Source organism: Podarcis cretensis (genome assembly GCF_951804945.1).
Source record: "Podarcis cretensis genome assembly, chromosome: 6".
NCBI lineage: Eukaryota > Metazoa > Chordata > Lepidosauria > Squamata > Lacertidae > Podarcis > Podarcis cretensis.
The window spans coordinates 14049361-14065549 of record NC_137175.1 but is presented as its reverse complement, the minus strand read 5'-3'; the positions used below and the strand labels follow the sequence as shown (position 1 = coordinate 14065549).

At 47.1% G+C, this 16189-nt stretch overlaps 2 protein-coding genes across 2 annotated transcripts in view; one reads left to right on the top strand and one right to left on the bottom strand.

Moving 5' to 3' along the window:
- The window catches only part of NELFCD (negative elongation factor complex member C/D), a 17183-nt gene extending 14767 nt beyond the window's left edge, over nt 1-2416 (top strand). Inside the window, exons 14-15 of the mRNA XM_079979354.1 lie at nt 600-729; nt 1245-2416. Coding sequence (XP_079835480.1) covers nt 600-729; nt 1245-1279 — 165 coding nt within the window. The 3' untranslated portion in view covers nt 1280-2416. The remainder of the gene's footprint in view (nt 1-599; nt 730-1244) is intronic.
- On the bottom strand, nt 2376-16189 carry LOC307217883 (cathepsin Z-like). The gene is made up of 6 exons (XM_079979906.1): nt 15994-16189; nt 10908-11071; nt 9321-9500; nt 8395-8545; nt 6382-6544; nt 2376-4179 (listed from the first exon to the last, which is right to left on the bottom strand). Exons 1-6 carry the CDS (start codon nt 16101-16103, stop codon nt 4066-4068), a joined length of 882 nt encoding a protein of 293 aa, XP_079836032.1. The 5' UTR covers nt 16104-16189; the 3' UTR covers nt 2376-4065.

Genomic DNA, 16189 nt, shown 5'->3' with positions numbered 1-16189 from the left:
GTGGAGCAGGTTTGGGGAGGGTTCAGGGTGTGTGTGTGTGGGGGGTGTTGTTATTGTGGGAGGAGGAAGAGATTGTTGCTCCCATTGCACAAGGGTAAATCCTTGTGTTGATGGGACAGTTACTTCATGCTGTTGGGTGGAAGGCACGGTTGCCAGAAACTGAAGGAATAATGCTGTCCCCGTTTTGCTTATCTACCTTTCCTGAAACACCAACTGCTATATTGTATGCTGTGTATGGGATCCAACTAGCACATCCTGCAAGCAGATATCATTGCACTATGTGCCTCCCCCCCCCCTGGTAGACGCCCTGCACCCTACCTAAAATCTTCCACGGGAGGTTGGGGGAACCCCAGAACAGATTGGCGGAGAGGGGGAGAAGTCCCTGTTGCAACAATGAGACATTAGTCAGCACTATGCTGCATGCAACTCTGTGTCCGTAGGTGGATTTCATCTGTGTTCAGAATTGCAGAAGCATGTTTATAAGTTAAATGACAAACTACTCTCTGAGATCGGAAGACAGTGCATCAACCACTATGTCTATTTCCACATGTTAAAACAGCGTAAGCCACAGCCTTCTGCTATCTCGATTATCTCCCCAGGTGCTGGATGTCATTGCTCCTCCGTATACCTCTGACTTTGTGCAGCTTTTTCTTCCGATCCTGGAGAACGACAGCATTGCAGGAACGATTAAGACTGAAGGCGAGCATGACCCCGTCACGGAGTTCATAGGTAAATTGTTTCCCATGCTTTTGAGTTTCCATTTCAGTTTATTCAGCCCTCACCAGAGCTAACAAGTTGATTTAGCTGAGGATTTCTGAACAAAGCTCCTCATGAGTGTTGCAGTGATCTACCTTTCCAGGACCTTGGCCTGCTCAGCAGTGTAGAACAAATGTCACTGGCCAGCAGAAATTTAAGCTTCTGTAGCCTGCTATAATGCAAACCCATAGATGGGCTAGCAATCAGCATTAAGGAACCTGAGCCCCAAAGTGCCTCATGGCATCCTAAAGCCCAGGTAATGTTTTGTGGCTTAAGTTTTGGTAACACACAAGAACCTCCTGCTTTATCAGTGTATTGAGTGGATAGCAGAGATGCTGAGTGTTTGTGCATGGGGACTGAAGGGCTGTTTTGCAAGGAGAGATTGGTGTATAAATGAATGAATCGGTATCTGTTTTCTGTGTGAATTGATAAAAAAAAAAATGAGCCATGCAGGTCATCATGTCTTGTTTCATCTCTTTTCTTTAAAGCTCACTGTAAATCGAACTTCATCATGGTCAACTGAACCAGCAGAGACACCCAGTTACAGTTGCTGTGGATGAACTGCAGAGCGACCTAATGCAAATTGCATCAAAGAACTGGGAGAAAGAGCAGTTTGTTGGTTGCTGTTTTATGTGGACCAGGAGTTTCACACTGCTGGGTTTCCAAAATTTTGAAACTAGGACAGAGTTTAGCTGAAATTAATTGGTTTCCCAGCCCCCAAACCTTGGAGCACCAGGAAGGACAGAGTACAGTTGCTTGTGACTCCAAGTATATGACCTGTGCTGTTTGTGTAGCAGAACTGAATGTATGTCAGGGGAAAGCTAGCACTAGTGCTCCTAGCCTTAGTTCCCTGGGGGGAATGCATTCTTCCAGTGTGTGGTTGATGTCTTGCAGCATATAGGGCTAAATCTTGTGCTAATAATTTCCAACAGGGAATGATTCATTCCCACACCCTTATGCACAAGCGATAGTTGTGCCTAGAAGGGTAGCGTGTGAATACCTCTTACACATAGTTTGGTCCTTGACAATCAGATAAACGAGGGATGGGGAACCTGCTGACTGCCAGAGGATGCTGGACTAAAAACCCCATCATCTGTTACCATTGGCCTTGCTGGCTGGGGCTGATGGGAGTTGGAGTCCAGATCTGAAGGGCCACAGGTTCCCCACCCCTGCTGTATACATCTGCATGGGATGATTGACAAAATTACTTGTCTCCCCCAAGTTATAAATATCTTTGTGCGTGTCTTGTACTGAAAGTCATGGTAGTGTTCAGCCACTTAATGGCAGGCACTTATGAATGAACCATTAGCTGTTAGTTGCCAGGTAGCTGCAGTATTGCTGGTTCCTACTGCATTCCAGAAACCACTTATGAAGCCCTTTCTTCATATATAACTGATACACAATCTTGGCAAAGCTTACTTGTGTGTCACAGTGTTTACATACTACTGCCAGACCCTGGTGAAGAATCACTGGCCTTATTGGAAGGGAAATCTCAACCTTAACCGCTAAGTTTCATTACTGTGTAAAAATAGGTCTTGTTAAAGTTATCTGAGTGCATCAAAATCAAAACAGCACTATTTTTTCTTGTACCTGTAAGAGGGAAAACGACACAAAGTAGGTTAAGTTATATTTTTTATTAAATTCATCTTTTATTAAATAATGTTGTGTGAGTTTCTTTAAAGATATTATGGTCACAGACATGGTAGATGCCTTGGCGAAATGTATTACCTTTCTAAAGTTTTGTGGGTTTTGCTTGTTGGTTTTAAATGGTATTGTACTGATATGTTGCATATAAATCAATTTCATTCACACTTCTGTGCACTGCCTTGAAATCTTTCAATGAAGGGTGGTTAAGGAATATTTTAAATATAAATAAATACTGCGCAAAGTGTAATCATGGAAACTTAGCTACTGAACTAGACAAAATCTCCCTCACAGGTTGTGTGCTACAATCCAGAAGGGATCTGAATACCCAAAGCTGAAGGCTATTTAGCTTATGAGCCACCAAACTCAGCCTGCATTAGTTGCGAATTCTAGCTTACAAGGTACTTTGCAACCCTTGTTTGTGCCAATCCCAATATGGAGCAAAAACAGGCTGTGATTGGCTGGTGGCGTTGCTGAGCTTGGTCATAGGTTAACAAAACCACACAGCCTGCCTTCCCCCGACACCCTGGGGAGCTTGTACAGAAATAGCTTGCAGCCGCCGTTTTACCCTTACTTGAAACAGTGGGTGCCAGAAGCCTAGGGGAACAGGACGATGGGGTGGAGGCAATGCTCAGCTGTAATCTGACAAGGAGTGCTGGCCTACTGCTGCTGCTGCTAGTTTTAGCACAACCCTCCATAGTCAGCTAGTGGATTCTGATCTGATCTGCAGCTTATGAGAAAGAGAATGGAGGCTGCAGAAGGCAAGATAAGAAGCTGTGACCCTGCACTAAGCAGCCTTAAAAGCCACACCCAGCTCCAGGGGAGAGGAGATAGGTCAGTGTGGGGTAATAACAAGAATGCCATGTGTTCAAAATATGAGCTGATACTGCTAGGAAGCTGCTCCTTAATGCTTACCAGCCAGTTCAGCAGCTTGTAGATGGGTGAGTTCAAATCCTGAGCTTGTCCAGGGATGGGGGACCATAATTTCCATCAGCCTGAATGATCTGGGATTATGGGGGGGGGGATGCAGACCCAACAACCTACTGGAAGATAACAGGTTGCCCACTTTGGGGCAAGACTGAAAGGAGGACCATCAATAGCTTGTCACGTAACAGCTGGTTCTGTAACACTCATCATTGTTACTGAACAGCTCTTTTAAGACTTTCAGCAAGAAAGCTTAGCCCTATAGAAAGCAAGGAAGCACTCAGGTTCCCAAGCTTTTCTGATTCAAATCATCTTATCCTCTTCACTATGCCTGTACAGTGATAAATTTACGACCTGCATAATTTCATACGGAATTTAATTTCAAGTTATTTAAGAGCTCTGCTCCCCAGTATTAACATTTTTTCAAAAACAAAAAAGTCTCTCCCTACCCAGAAAGCTATAAAATAATTACGATAAAAATTAACTAATTTCCATATGCAAAAGTAATAAAAGCTGTTTGTTTTGCTTCTCCCAGTGCAATCAATGCATGTCATTCTTTGGGTCATTTCATAAACAACATTGAATTCTTTTAAGAGAAAGGTTTAGTTCAAGAAAGAATAAAGGTTCACCATTCCGTGATTATTGGACACTGCAGAGTATTAACTCATCCCTTTGCGAAGCAGTGGGCTGGGACAGTCCTTGCCTTCTGAACATGTGTTTCCAGATCCTCCTCCAGCAGAGTTAAGGAAGAATTGGGTCTCCGTAAGCACACTGTTCTTCAACGCCAAGGTTGTAGGATGCTCCTTTTCCCCCTTTATATGCACTTGTTACGATTCTAAGCCAGCCCTTCTCGCCCTGGAAAGAGATGAAATTTGCATCAGTACACAGGTGTATCAGGACAACTTCATGTTCAGCCAACTTTTCACCTTACGGTGCTGCCCTGAAAATGCTCATTGCACAACACATGTCAGAAACACCTACAGGTAACTGCACGGGCAGAAACAGATTGTCTTTCCAGATCTGTCATGTGCATGTACAGGAGGACAAAAAGAGATCTTAACAAGCAGCAGAAATCGCAGGTCTCTGGATCACGGGCCCCTGCCATCTGGTTGGTTGGGTATTGGTTATTGCTAACTTGGGCATACACTCCCTATTTCCTGTTCCAGAGCTCAGGAGAACATTAGCCTGTATCCTTGCTGGAGAGATTATTGCAATTATCAGCTTGAATCCTGTAGTGCCCTGTGTGAAAACAAAAGCAGTTCTCATGCAAAGTAGCAGGGGGAGTTCCCAGGTTTCCTGTATATCAGTCGAGAGGATCTCCCCATGCTCAGCTGTAGATACAGGGTGTAGAAGGAATTGCAGCTTGGAAGTGGCAAGGCAGGAAATCCCTGATCCATGAGCAGAACAGAAGGAATCCAAGCTATTGTCCTCATCAACTTTAAAAAATCAAATGAATTTATTCTGACTAAAGGTAAAGGTAAAGGTACCCCTGCCCGTACGGGCCACTCTTGACAGACTCTGGGGTTGTGCGCCCATCTCACTTAAGAGGCCAGGGGCCAGCGCTGTCCGGAGACACTTCCGGGTCACGTGGCCAGCGTGACATCGCTGCTCTGGCCAGAGCCAGAGCCAGAGCCAGAGCCGCACACGGAAACGCCGTTTACCTTCCCGCTGGTAAGCGGTCCCTATTTATCTACTTGCACCCCGAGGTGCTTTCGAACTGCTAGGTTGGCAGGCGCTGGGACCGAGCAGCAGGAGCGCACCCCGCCGCAGGGATTCGAACCGCCGACCTTTCGATCGGCAAGCCCTAGGCGCTGAGGCTTTAACCCACAGCGCCACCTGCCACCTGACTACTCATTGGCAAAGTATCTGCTTTGCATCCAAAAGGTGCCAGATTCAATCCTCAGCATCTCTAAGTAGAGAAGGTCTACTTGAATGATGGTCAGGGGTGTGTGGGCAACCCTGGCCTCTGTCACTCTTCCTTCCCGCCCTCCTCTGATGCCCTCTTGCATCTCTGCCTCCCAAAGGCTTGCATAGCTGTTTGTTGCAGCAGCCCTGGCTATGAGCTCCCCAGGCAAATGGTGCCTCTGGGGTTGGCCAGGGGGTGCTTCCCAGGCCCCTGTGGGGCAATGTGAGGAGACACCTTTCTTTGGAGCAGCTTAAGAGACCAGGGGTGGCGGCAGTGGCTGCCCAGAGGACTCCCAAGGAGAGGGAAGAGGAGAGGAGGCTGAGGGAAGTCTCAAGGGTGTTCGAAAAAGGGTGGAGAGGCTGCCAGCTCTGCATGCAAGGGGTTTCAGAGCTGGGCTCCTGAGCTCCACAGGGGTGCCACAGAAAGACTGTAGTCGGTCGCACTGGGCACAGAGCCTCGGGGACACCACAACTACAATATATAATGGAAGGTGAGAGACCTGCTCTGTCCAACATCCCTCCACATTCTTACTCTTTATTATTTAGGACAGGGAATGTTACTTTTTTTCGGCCAAGGGCCACATTCCTCTCTACAAACCTTTCAAGGGCCATGAGCCACTGGTGGGCGTGGCTAGATGCAAAAGTGGGCGGAGCAATGAATGTAAATTTTGCTTTCGTGTAGCAGGAGGCTCATTTCCACTCCTGCTTCCCTCTATCCTCCAAGCAAGCAAGAAGCATTATCAGAGTTCGAGCGCACATTTCACAGAAATGTGGAGTAGGAAAGGACCCACAAGGGTCATCTAGTCCCAACCCCCTGCACTGTAGGAATCTTTTTGCTCAATGTCAAATTTGAACCCACAACCCTGGGGTTTAAAGTCTCATGCTTTATTACCTGAGCTATCCCAGGGATTTGAGCCAGGCAAGAGCACCCAGGGAGAGCACAAAGCAGGGCTGGTGAAGGGTGTGGCCTGAGGAAGAGGGGGTGTGGCTTGAGAGGCCTGAGGGCCAGACAGAAGGGTTTCATTTGGCCCCTAGGCACATCCTTGACATGGGGGATCAAAGCCATCCTTCACTGTTTACAACTGCACTGCATCAGGGTAGCCACCACTCTTTGTGGAGAGATGTTGCTTGCGGTCTTCATCTCCTGCTTACCCATGGCTCGCCCCAAGAGTTCCGGACAACCCAATACTCGGTTCCGTTCTCGACACCCCAGCCAGCGACAGAAACGACATGGTTTATAGACGGCAGCAGACGATATTCAGCATAAAGTCCTCCAGTGTAATTGTGCAGCTTCGGGCTGGCCATGATCCCACAGCTGTATAAATTAAATTACATCCAATTAAAAATGCTAATGCAAACCAACAGCTTTTGAATAGCCACTTTGGGTAAAAACCTGGCATGGGTCAACAGTTTTCAGTCTGGTTTTTTAAAATAAACAGTGTGGCTTTCAGGAAAATGTTGAGCAAAATGGTGCACGGTCTGAGCAAAGACTGGTTTAGGCGTCAGGCGTGAGACAAATTGGCACTTTCATAGGATAAACAGTACAATCCTATACATATATACTCCAGTGTCAATCCTATTGAGTTCAGTGGGCCTTGCTAACACCATGGGGAGGGACTCTCAAAAGGCGGTGTCAGGGTCTGCTAGAGACTTTCAGACAGACAGACTAGAGGTCATTGCAGTTTAAGAGAAAACATTTGGTTTTTAAAAGACCAGTCACAAAGAAGACATGGGGAAGTTGTTGCTAGTCTAATTGCAACTGTAGAAGCCGAGTTAGCTCGTAAACAGAAATCTGCCAAAAGGCACACATTAAACACATTTAATGGGCCACGTTAAACAGAGTGAAGTTTACAACGCAGTGGGTAATGTCTGTTCAGATGCGAATCCCGCAAAGTTCAATGGGGCCTACTCCCAGGTAAATGCAAACAGGACTGAAGTCTTACTCATTTAGTAAGATTCTTCCAAGCATTAAATTGTAATTTTGGAAGCTATTCTGAACATGGGAATACGTCCATAGTATACTGGAACAGGAGGTTCAACCAAACCGGGTCACTAAAGAAACATCACTTTTGCTTATTACATCAGCCTCCTTCAAACTCAATACCCATCAGGTGTTTTGGATGGCAACTTTCATCAGCTCCAGCCAGTGGGGTGAAAGGAATTATAATCCAAAACATCTAGAGGGCACCAAGTTGGGGGGGCTGAATTACATTATTTTCAGACTACAGAAGTTCCTTGCCACCACGGGCGGGAGGCTTAGATGGCTCCTAAGCAAATTCTTAAGTAGATTTTTAAAACAGATTTATTTCAGGCAGTTTTGCTTCCCTAATTTAGGCCTAACTTCAATTAAGAGAGCTATTTTAGAAAGCGTAGGGGGGGGGGTTTCCGCAGCACCTGCTAGAATCTATACTGCCATTTTTACTTCATTAAAGAAATAAAAGTAAAACTGGTCTGTGTTTTTAAATTACTTTGATCTGTTGCCATATAACTTCTCCAGTTTTGCTTTGAGTTGTGTTTTTACGCTTTGCAAGCAGACTTATGTGGGCTGGCACCTTGCGTGGGCTAAAACAAAGAATAAGTTGCTAACCAGTTTGCTTTACAGTATTGCAAGGCTGTTTCACTGGTTTTGTTTTTTAAAGACTAATACCATCCGTACCACCCAAGGAACAGAGGCGGGGAAATCTGTAGCCCTCCATTTGTTGATGAACTTATGAGGAACGGCTAATGGAGCTGGGCATGTTTAGCCTGGAGAAGAGGAGGTTAAGGGGTGATATGATAGCCATGTTCAAATATATAAAAGGATGTCACATAGAGGAGGGAGAAAGGTTGTTTTCTGCTGCTCCAGAGAAGCGGACACGGAGCAATGGTTCCAAACTACAAGAAAGAAGATTCCACCTAAACATTAGGAAGAACTTCCTGACAGTAAGAGCTGTTTGACAGTGGAATTTGCTGCCAAGGAGTGTGGTGGAGTCTCCTTCTTTGGAGGTCTTTAAGCAGAGGCTTGACAACCATATGTCAGGAGTGCTCTGATGGTGTTTCCTGCTTGGCAGGGGGTTGGACTCGATGGCCCTTGTGGTCTCTCTTCCAACTCTATGAATCTATGATTCTAACTACAACTCCCATCATCCTTGACCATGCTTATTATGCAACCTTGTAGTGCTTTACCTGATAGGACCACTTGCATAGATTTCCGCCATCATTTTTTCCCGCCCGCTGACAGTACCATGATCAGCAACTTTCCAGCGGGTATAGTTCTTTATCATATGACATTTTCCAAAAGTATCACACGTTCCACACTGGTTAAACGTATCGCAGTCTGCAAAAACAAGCACCTACATTTGACATCAGAGATCTTGCAGCTAAAAGTGCTAGATGAAATTTTGCTGCAGGAGAGCTGGTGCAGCCTAGTTATTTAGTTATTTGCATCTTTTTCTATCCTACTTTCCAAGTAACACAAGTCACTCTGGAATATTTAACAACCAAAATAAAGAAATGTAAAAATCACATTTAAGGCACACATTACTATTAAAAACCAGCAAAGTGGTAAAAGGTAAAGGGACCCCTGACCATTAGGTCCAGTCGTGGCCGACTCTGGGGTTGCGGCACTCATCTCGCTTTATTGGCCGAGGGAGCTAGCATACAGCTTCCTGGTCATGTGGCCAGCATGACTAAGCCGCTTCTGGCGAACCAGAGCAGCACATGGAAATGCCGTTTACCTTCCCGCCGGAGCAGTACCTATTTATCTACTTGCACTTTGACGTGCTTTCAAACTGCTAGGTTGGCAGGAGCAGGGACCGAGCAACGGGAGCTCACTCTGTCGCAGGGATTCAAACCGCGACCTTCTGATCGGCAAGCACTAGGCTCTGTGGTTTAACCCACAGCGCCACCTGCATCCCGCAAAGTGGAGGGAACGGATATTTTTTTTTTAAATCCTGTTTTCAAGGGCAAGGACAAGCTCTAGTTTTCCACTTTGGATTGCCGTGGGTGGCAGGCTAGTAAAATCTGGACTTATTTAGCAAGGCTGATGTAAAAAGAACGCTGATGTTTTCCCTCTTTCACAGCCAGGTTCACGCAGGAAGGATCTGACGCACCTTGGTCTTTAGCTTGGTAGTTGTTGCAGGTCTCGTCGGGGATGCCGTGCTCATGAGCATAACTCCAGACCTGCAAGTCATCCCCTCCACTGCAGCCGCCAGCATCGGCACAGTCAATCACATTCTGGACTGAGAGATAGGCAGAAGGCCAAATGCCTTTCCTCTTGATATTGATGCGATCTGGAAAACAAATAGAAACACATAATTCGCATAATTCGCCATTCCATGTCACGGACCACATAATACGTGGGAGGAATCCCTCACTGGCTCTCTTAATAGTTTAACTTTGAAGTACTCAAGGGGTGGGCTTTAGGATTGAATCACAGAAAGGAAGAGGTTAAATGCCTAGCAGGTTAAAAAGCAGCTTCAGGTGGGCGAAAGCTCGGGAAAACAGTGGGGCTGGGGGAGAAGAGACCTCCACCATTGCTGCTCAGACTCAGTTCAGAACCCATCCCTCCATAGGCTTGCTGTTAAAGTAATTTTTTAAAAAGAAAATTGGGAGACCCAATCCTAACACAGTTTATCTTTTGGTATAGTGCCATCAATGTGCACATCACAAGACAGATTACAAGGCAGCAGGCCGCTGCCCCAGAGAGATTACAATCTAAACCTGAACACAGTATGGAAAGGGAAGGGGAGGCTGGGATTAAACAAGGAAGCAACAAATAATAATTTATAATAATAATAGTTTATTATTTATACGCCGCCCATCTGGCTGAGTTTCCCCAGCCACTCTGGGCGGCTTCCAATCAAGTGTTAAAAACAATACAGCATTATAATAAAGCAATACAAACTCTTGGATAGCTCAGTTGGCAAAGCATGAGACTCTTAATCTCAGGGTTGTGGGTTTGAGCCCCAGGTTGGGCAAAAGATTCACAGAATGTACAGTTGGAAGGGACCCCAGGGGTCCTCTAATCCAGTGTTTCCCAACCTTGGTCCTCCAGCTGTTTTCGAACTACAATTCCCATCATCCTGGACCACTGGTCTTGCTAGCTGAGGATTATAGGAGTTGTAGTCCAAAAACAGCTGGAGGCCCAAGGTTGGGAAATGCTGCTCTAATCTAACCCCCTGCAATGAAAGAATCTCAGCTAAAGCATCCATGAGGGTCAGCCATCGAACCTCTGCGTAAAAACCTCCAGTCCACCACCTCTCGTGGGAGTCTGTTCCACTACTGAACAGCTCTTACTGTCACAAAGTTCATCCGGGTGTTTATTCGGAATCTCCTGCTTTGCAAGGGGTTGGGCTAGATGACCCTCAAGGCCCCTTCCAACTCTACAACTCTATGTAACTGTTTAAGTTACACTTTGACCCCAAAGTTGACTTTTCAACCAATGTAGGTAAGTAATATTGCAAAAAAAAGAGTCCTCTACCATGGCTTCCCCCTCTGTCAGAGCCAGCAATACTGGATTCGATGGGCAAATGGTGTGAGCCAATAATGGGAATCTCCTTTGTTCTTTATGTACTTCCACCAACAGGAAGCAATGGTCTAATGCAAAACAAATTATCTGTTGACCAGCCATGGGGAAATGAGCCAAGAGTGACAGAGAAGCAAGTCCTATGAAGCAATAATAGCTTACACCTCTGTACCTGCTAAAGCGCTGGTGCTGCCATGAGCCCAGCAGGATCCGCAATACTGTGGGATGTGCTGGTTGCGTGTGGCACTCACATAGTTGACTCCTTTTATATTCCTCCAGTCCCAGCTCTTGGGCAGTTTTGAGGTGTCCAGATATTCATAAGGACGAGGGTAGGTTCTGTTTGCAAGGGGGGAAAGCAAGTGAATTAACCTGTGCCTGGAGAGAAAAAGCTGAAAAACTCTCCCTCTTCTGAAAATATCCTACAGAGAAAATCAAGGCAACATATATTGCCCCTCGCTCTTGTCATCAACAACAAGCTCGCAAGGTAAGATGGGCTGAGAGGCTGCGTGCAAACGGCTTCCCCTAAATCCTGAGAACTGTAGATTGCCTCTCACAGAGCAACAATTCACAGAACCCTTTAAAAAAAACTACAGCTCCCAATATTCTTTGTGTGAGCTTAGTTTGTGAGTTGGGGGATCTGAACCGGGAGCAACAATCTAATCAGCAAATCAACCAGGCTTTGTTCAACCTCCTACCTCGCTTGGCAATTGCATGACTCATCCAGGCCAAATGACCTTAAAATTCCTCCCGGGCGATCATGTGATTGCCACAAGGCTGACATTTCTTCAGAGCGCTCAGGTGACCACAGCAGCTCTTAAAGTGCAGTTTAAAGTGGGCCTTGACATGCTTTCTGGTCCTTGTTGCAAAATTACCATAGGAAAAAAACCACTTAAAAGGAACCACAGTACAGTGGTACCTCGGGTTACGAACTTAATTCGTTCTGGAGGTCCGTTCTTAACCCGAAACCATTCTTAACCTGAGGTACCACTTTAGCTAATGGGGCTCCCGCTGCCACTGGCATGCAATTTCCGTTCTCATCCTGAGGTAAAGTTCTCAACCCAAGGTACTACTTCCGGGTGAGCGGAGTTTGTAACCCAAAGTGTTTGTAACCCAAAGTACCACTGTACTTGCAAACGTGAATAAATAGGAAGGGATCTGCAGACACTAGAATTCAGTCTTAGTATAAACCCACAGGAAGCTCATTCTCTGAATGTGGATCTTTATGCAGCCCATCCACACCAGGGTGTATTCTGAAAAAGGGCATTGCTGGCTGGCTGGCATCCTCAAGGCGACATTTTTTCACACTGCACTACTTTGTTGCAGGTCCCCCTGCCACTTCTTATAATTCACAGGACTAAATCTGGAGACTCCTTCTCCCACAGAATCAAAGAGTTGGAAGGGATCCAAGGGTCATCTAGTCCAGCCCCCCTGCCATGCAGGAATCTCAGCTAAAGGCATCCATGACAGATGGCCATCCAACCTCTGCTTCAAAACCTCTGAGAAAGGAGAGTCCAAGAGTTCTTCCTGATGTTTAGTCGGAATCTCCTTTCTTGTAACTTGCAGCAATTTGGTTTGGATGCCATTATCTGTGGCAGGAGAAAACAAGCTTGTTCCACCTTTCATGTGACAGCCCTTTAGATAGACTCACAAAACACGCAAGCTGATTTAGAAAGCCCCACCCCTGGCCATAAGGGTGTGTTGAAAGGGGGGAAATAATCCTGTCCCCCATCACCCCACAAGCACACTGGAGTCTGGAGCAGAGGCTCCAATGCCATCCCTCTGAAAAGTACACCTCTACAGTGGTATTTCAGGTTACATATAGAATCATAGAGTTGGAAGAGACCACAAGGGCCATCGAGTCCAACCCCCTGCCAAGCAGGAAACACCATCAGAGCACTCCTGACATATGGTTGTCAAGCCTCTGCTTAAAGACCTCCAAAGAAGGAGACTCCACCACACTCCTTGGCAGCAAATTCCACTGTCGAACAGCTCTTACTGTCCGGAAGTTCTTCCTAATGTTTAGGTGGAATCTTCTTTCTTGTAGTTTGGAGCCATTGCTCCGTGTCCGCTTCTCTGCAGCAGCAGAAAACAACCTTTCTCCCTCCTCTATGTGACATCCTTTTATATGCTACAGGTTACATACACTTCAGGTTACAGACTCCACTAACCCAGAAAGAATGCTTCAGGTTAAGAACTTTGTTTCAGGATGAGAAGAGAAATTGTGCTCCGGCGGCACAGCGGCAGCAGGAGGCCCCATTAGATAAAGTGGTGCTTCAGGTTAAGAACAGTTTCAGGTTAAGAACGGACCTCCGGAACGAATTAAGTACTTAACCCGAGGTACCACTGTATTTCTGCACTCATAAATGTTTCTGCTGCTCAATACTGCGCTTCACAGGGAGGGGTGCCCCTTCCCATAGGCCAGCATTTTCCAACCTGCAGGTCAGTGGTTCTCAAAATGTTTTTCTCTGGGTCACACTTTTGGAATAAAAATTTGCTCACACTACACAGAATTTTTTTTATTGACAGGACTGGAAAACGAAAACAAAATAACACCTAGCAGTGCTTGATTTATAACAGAGCACAACTACTTTACGAGATGATCATGGGACATCCAGAAAACATAAAATGACGCAGCTCCATAGGAATATGAATCACTCCCAAAATATAATTATAAAGGAGCCTCTTGCATATGTTCCTTAAGTATGCATACAAACTCAAGGAGAGGCGTGAGCTTGCTTTTGCAAAGTTAATCCCATTTATATTAGGTCTAATTTGAGACCAAAAACAAACCTCTCCTCATCAACACATCCTTCCTGATCTTTGCTGTTCACAACAATATCCCATGGGGATCTGTAGGAGAGCAGCCAATACAGTACTATCAAAGAGACGCATGCATACTGTTTCTGGTTGCATAGCCACAAATAATAATTTAGATACTATAATCTACTGTGCTACACCGAAATGTTTAGATGTGTCTTTGATCATCCGTGAATCCTACCCTGACACACCCTCAGAGAACCACAGCTGTAGGCTGCAAGCTACGAGTGGATTGTGAAGTCAATGCAAGAGGCTTGTTAAGTAAACCCAAAATAATTACTGTTTTTGATCCTTCACTGGTATGATTAATACCTCTTACAACTTTTATTTTGTTGGCGTTTTCTAATGACACTTGCAACTGAGCATTGCAAAGGCCGAAGCCTTACATTTTAACCCTTGGGAACTGGCCTCTGATGGAGATCTGGTGATGGTTTGCCACAAGGTGCTCATAAATGCTAAGTGAATTTATTTATTTTTGTTGGTTTCTTTATTAGATTTATATACTGCCCTGCATCATAAGATCTCAGGGCAGTTTACAGAATAAAATATGGGATAAAAACAAGTAAATAAGTAAGACAAAACAGCAAAACAATACCCACCCCCCTCCCCAAAAAATGCATTTAAAAGGCTGGAGAATATTGATCAGCCCAAGGCCTAGTAGAAGAGGAACGTTTCTGCCTGGCACCAAAAAATATATATAATGAAGGCACCAGGCAAATTTCCCTGGGGAGAGCATTCCACAAACAGGGAGCCACTACAAAGAAGGCCCTTTCTCGTGTTGCCACCCTCCAGACTTCATATGGAGGCACGCATAGAAGGGCCTCAGAGGATGAAAGCAGAGTCATATGGGGTTTATATGGGGAGAGGCGGTCCTCCAGGTATTGCAGTCTTGAGCCCTTTAAGGCTTTATAGGCCAAAACCAGGACTTTAAATTGGGCCCAGAAACTACAGTAATGGACAGCCAGCGCAGTAGAGCCAAGATCGCTGTAATATGCTCAGCCGCAATATGCTTGGATGTCTCAAACCAAGGTACTTAGCTACCTTGGCAATTAAAATCCACCAAATCCAAAGCCCACTTGTGGGACAAAAACAATCAATGGGATCACCACACCAAATAAATTCGGATGTGTGGGTTGCCACGGCAAAAAGGCCTTGGGCAAAGTGAGGTGGCCATCTTGGGAAGGAGATGCTGGAGCGGGGAGGGCAGTGGCAGCCCCCTGGCATTTCCTCCTGAACCCCCTGCCCTGCCTCTCTGCAGGAGGCGTGAGTCTCTGGTCTGCTGCCCTCAAGTGGGGTGGAGGGCACACTGCCCCCACTCCCACTCCCAATCCCGTAGGCCTCTGCCCATGGCGTAGCCAGTGCTTGGGTATCTTCTTGGCCTCAGGGAGCATAATGTCTCTGGCCAGCTGACAGGGCATATGAACCTGTGTCTCCCATATCCAAACACAGGGGCCCAGGCTCAGAGGCAGAACATGCAGGTGCCAGGTCATATTCACTCTGTCATTTCCAGCCAGGGTTGGGAGAGACCTCAGTCTGAACCCCTGGAGAGCTGCTGCTGCCAGCCAGTGCAGGCAACCCTGATGGCCCAATGGTCTGTCTCAGCACATCAGCTTTCTATAAAGTTACCTTTCACAGTGAGATCATTGCTTCATCTGGGTTTCAAGTTTCACCCAGGGATCTTTCTCAGCCCTGCCTAGAGAAAACACAGACTTTCTGCATGTGCTCCTCCACTGAGCAACACCAGGCTAAAAAAACCAAACATGCTACCCACCAAAGCCATGCCTTTCCCCCCTGGAAATAGGGCGCTATTTCAGCTTTGCACCCTCCTTCAGCAGCTCAGGGTGGCTTGCAAGAATTTAATTTCATCCTCCAAACGGCCCTGCGAGGTAAGCTCGCACCCCAAGGCCGTGCTTGTGGGGCAAGCGGAAAATCTCGGCCCAGCTTTTCCCTCTCCGAGTCCAAACACGCCGCTTCTGCCCGTGCCACTAATCTGCACGGACCTTGGGCGGTCTTTGGACGACCCTCCGCGCTGCTGGGCGGCGCCGGGATCTGCTCCTGCCGGGGTTGCAGCTCGCCTGCTGCCGGCCGGTTATTTTTCAAGCGGCGTCCGGGAAACCACGCCTGCAGCAGCAGCAGGAGGAGGAGGAGGAGGAAAATCCCCGGGGAGAACGCGACAAATCCCCGCAGGGCTCTCGGGGTCTCCCCACAACAATCCGGCCGCCGCCCGGGTTCGTTTGGCGCAGCAGAAAGGAGAGCCGTCGGAGATCCCGGGCTGCAGCGGACGGCTCTCTGTCTGTAGGGAATCGCCGGGGGAGAGAAGTAGCTCCCCCAATTCTGTACACAGCGAAAGCCATGCACTTTTCGCATGCTCAGGCCACCTCCCCTCCTAATGCGCATCCATGCTCCCACCCCGCCACTCCCAGGGACGAGATCGCGCTTACCGGACGGCGTAGGGCCTGGGAATCCTCGGCTTGTAGCAACTCTGCCCGGCCTTGGCGTCGAGGAGCGGCAGCAGGAGGAGAAGCGCCAGGCGGAGGCAGCGCCCGGCCATGGTCCTGGCTCCACAGCGGATCTTGGCGCCTCGTCCCGCTCCGTCGAACGAAAGCTGCGCCCCGGCCGGCCAGACGGCTGCTGCGG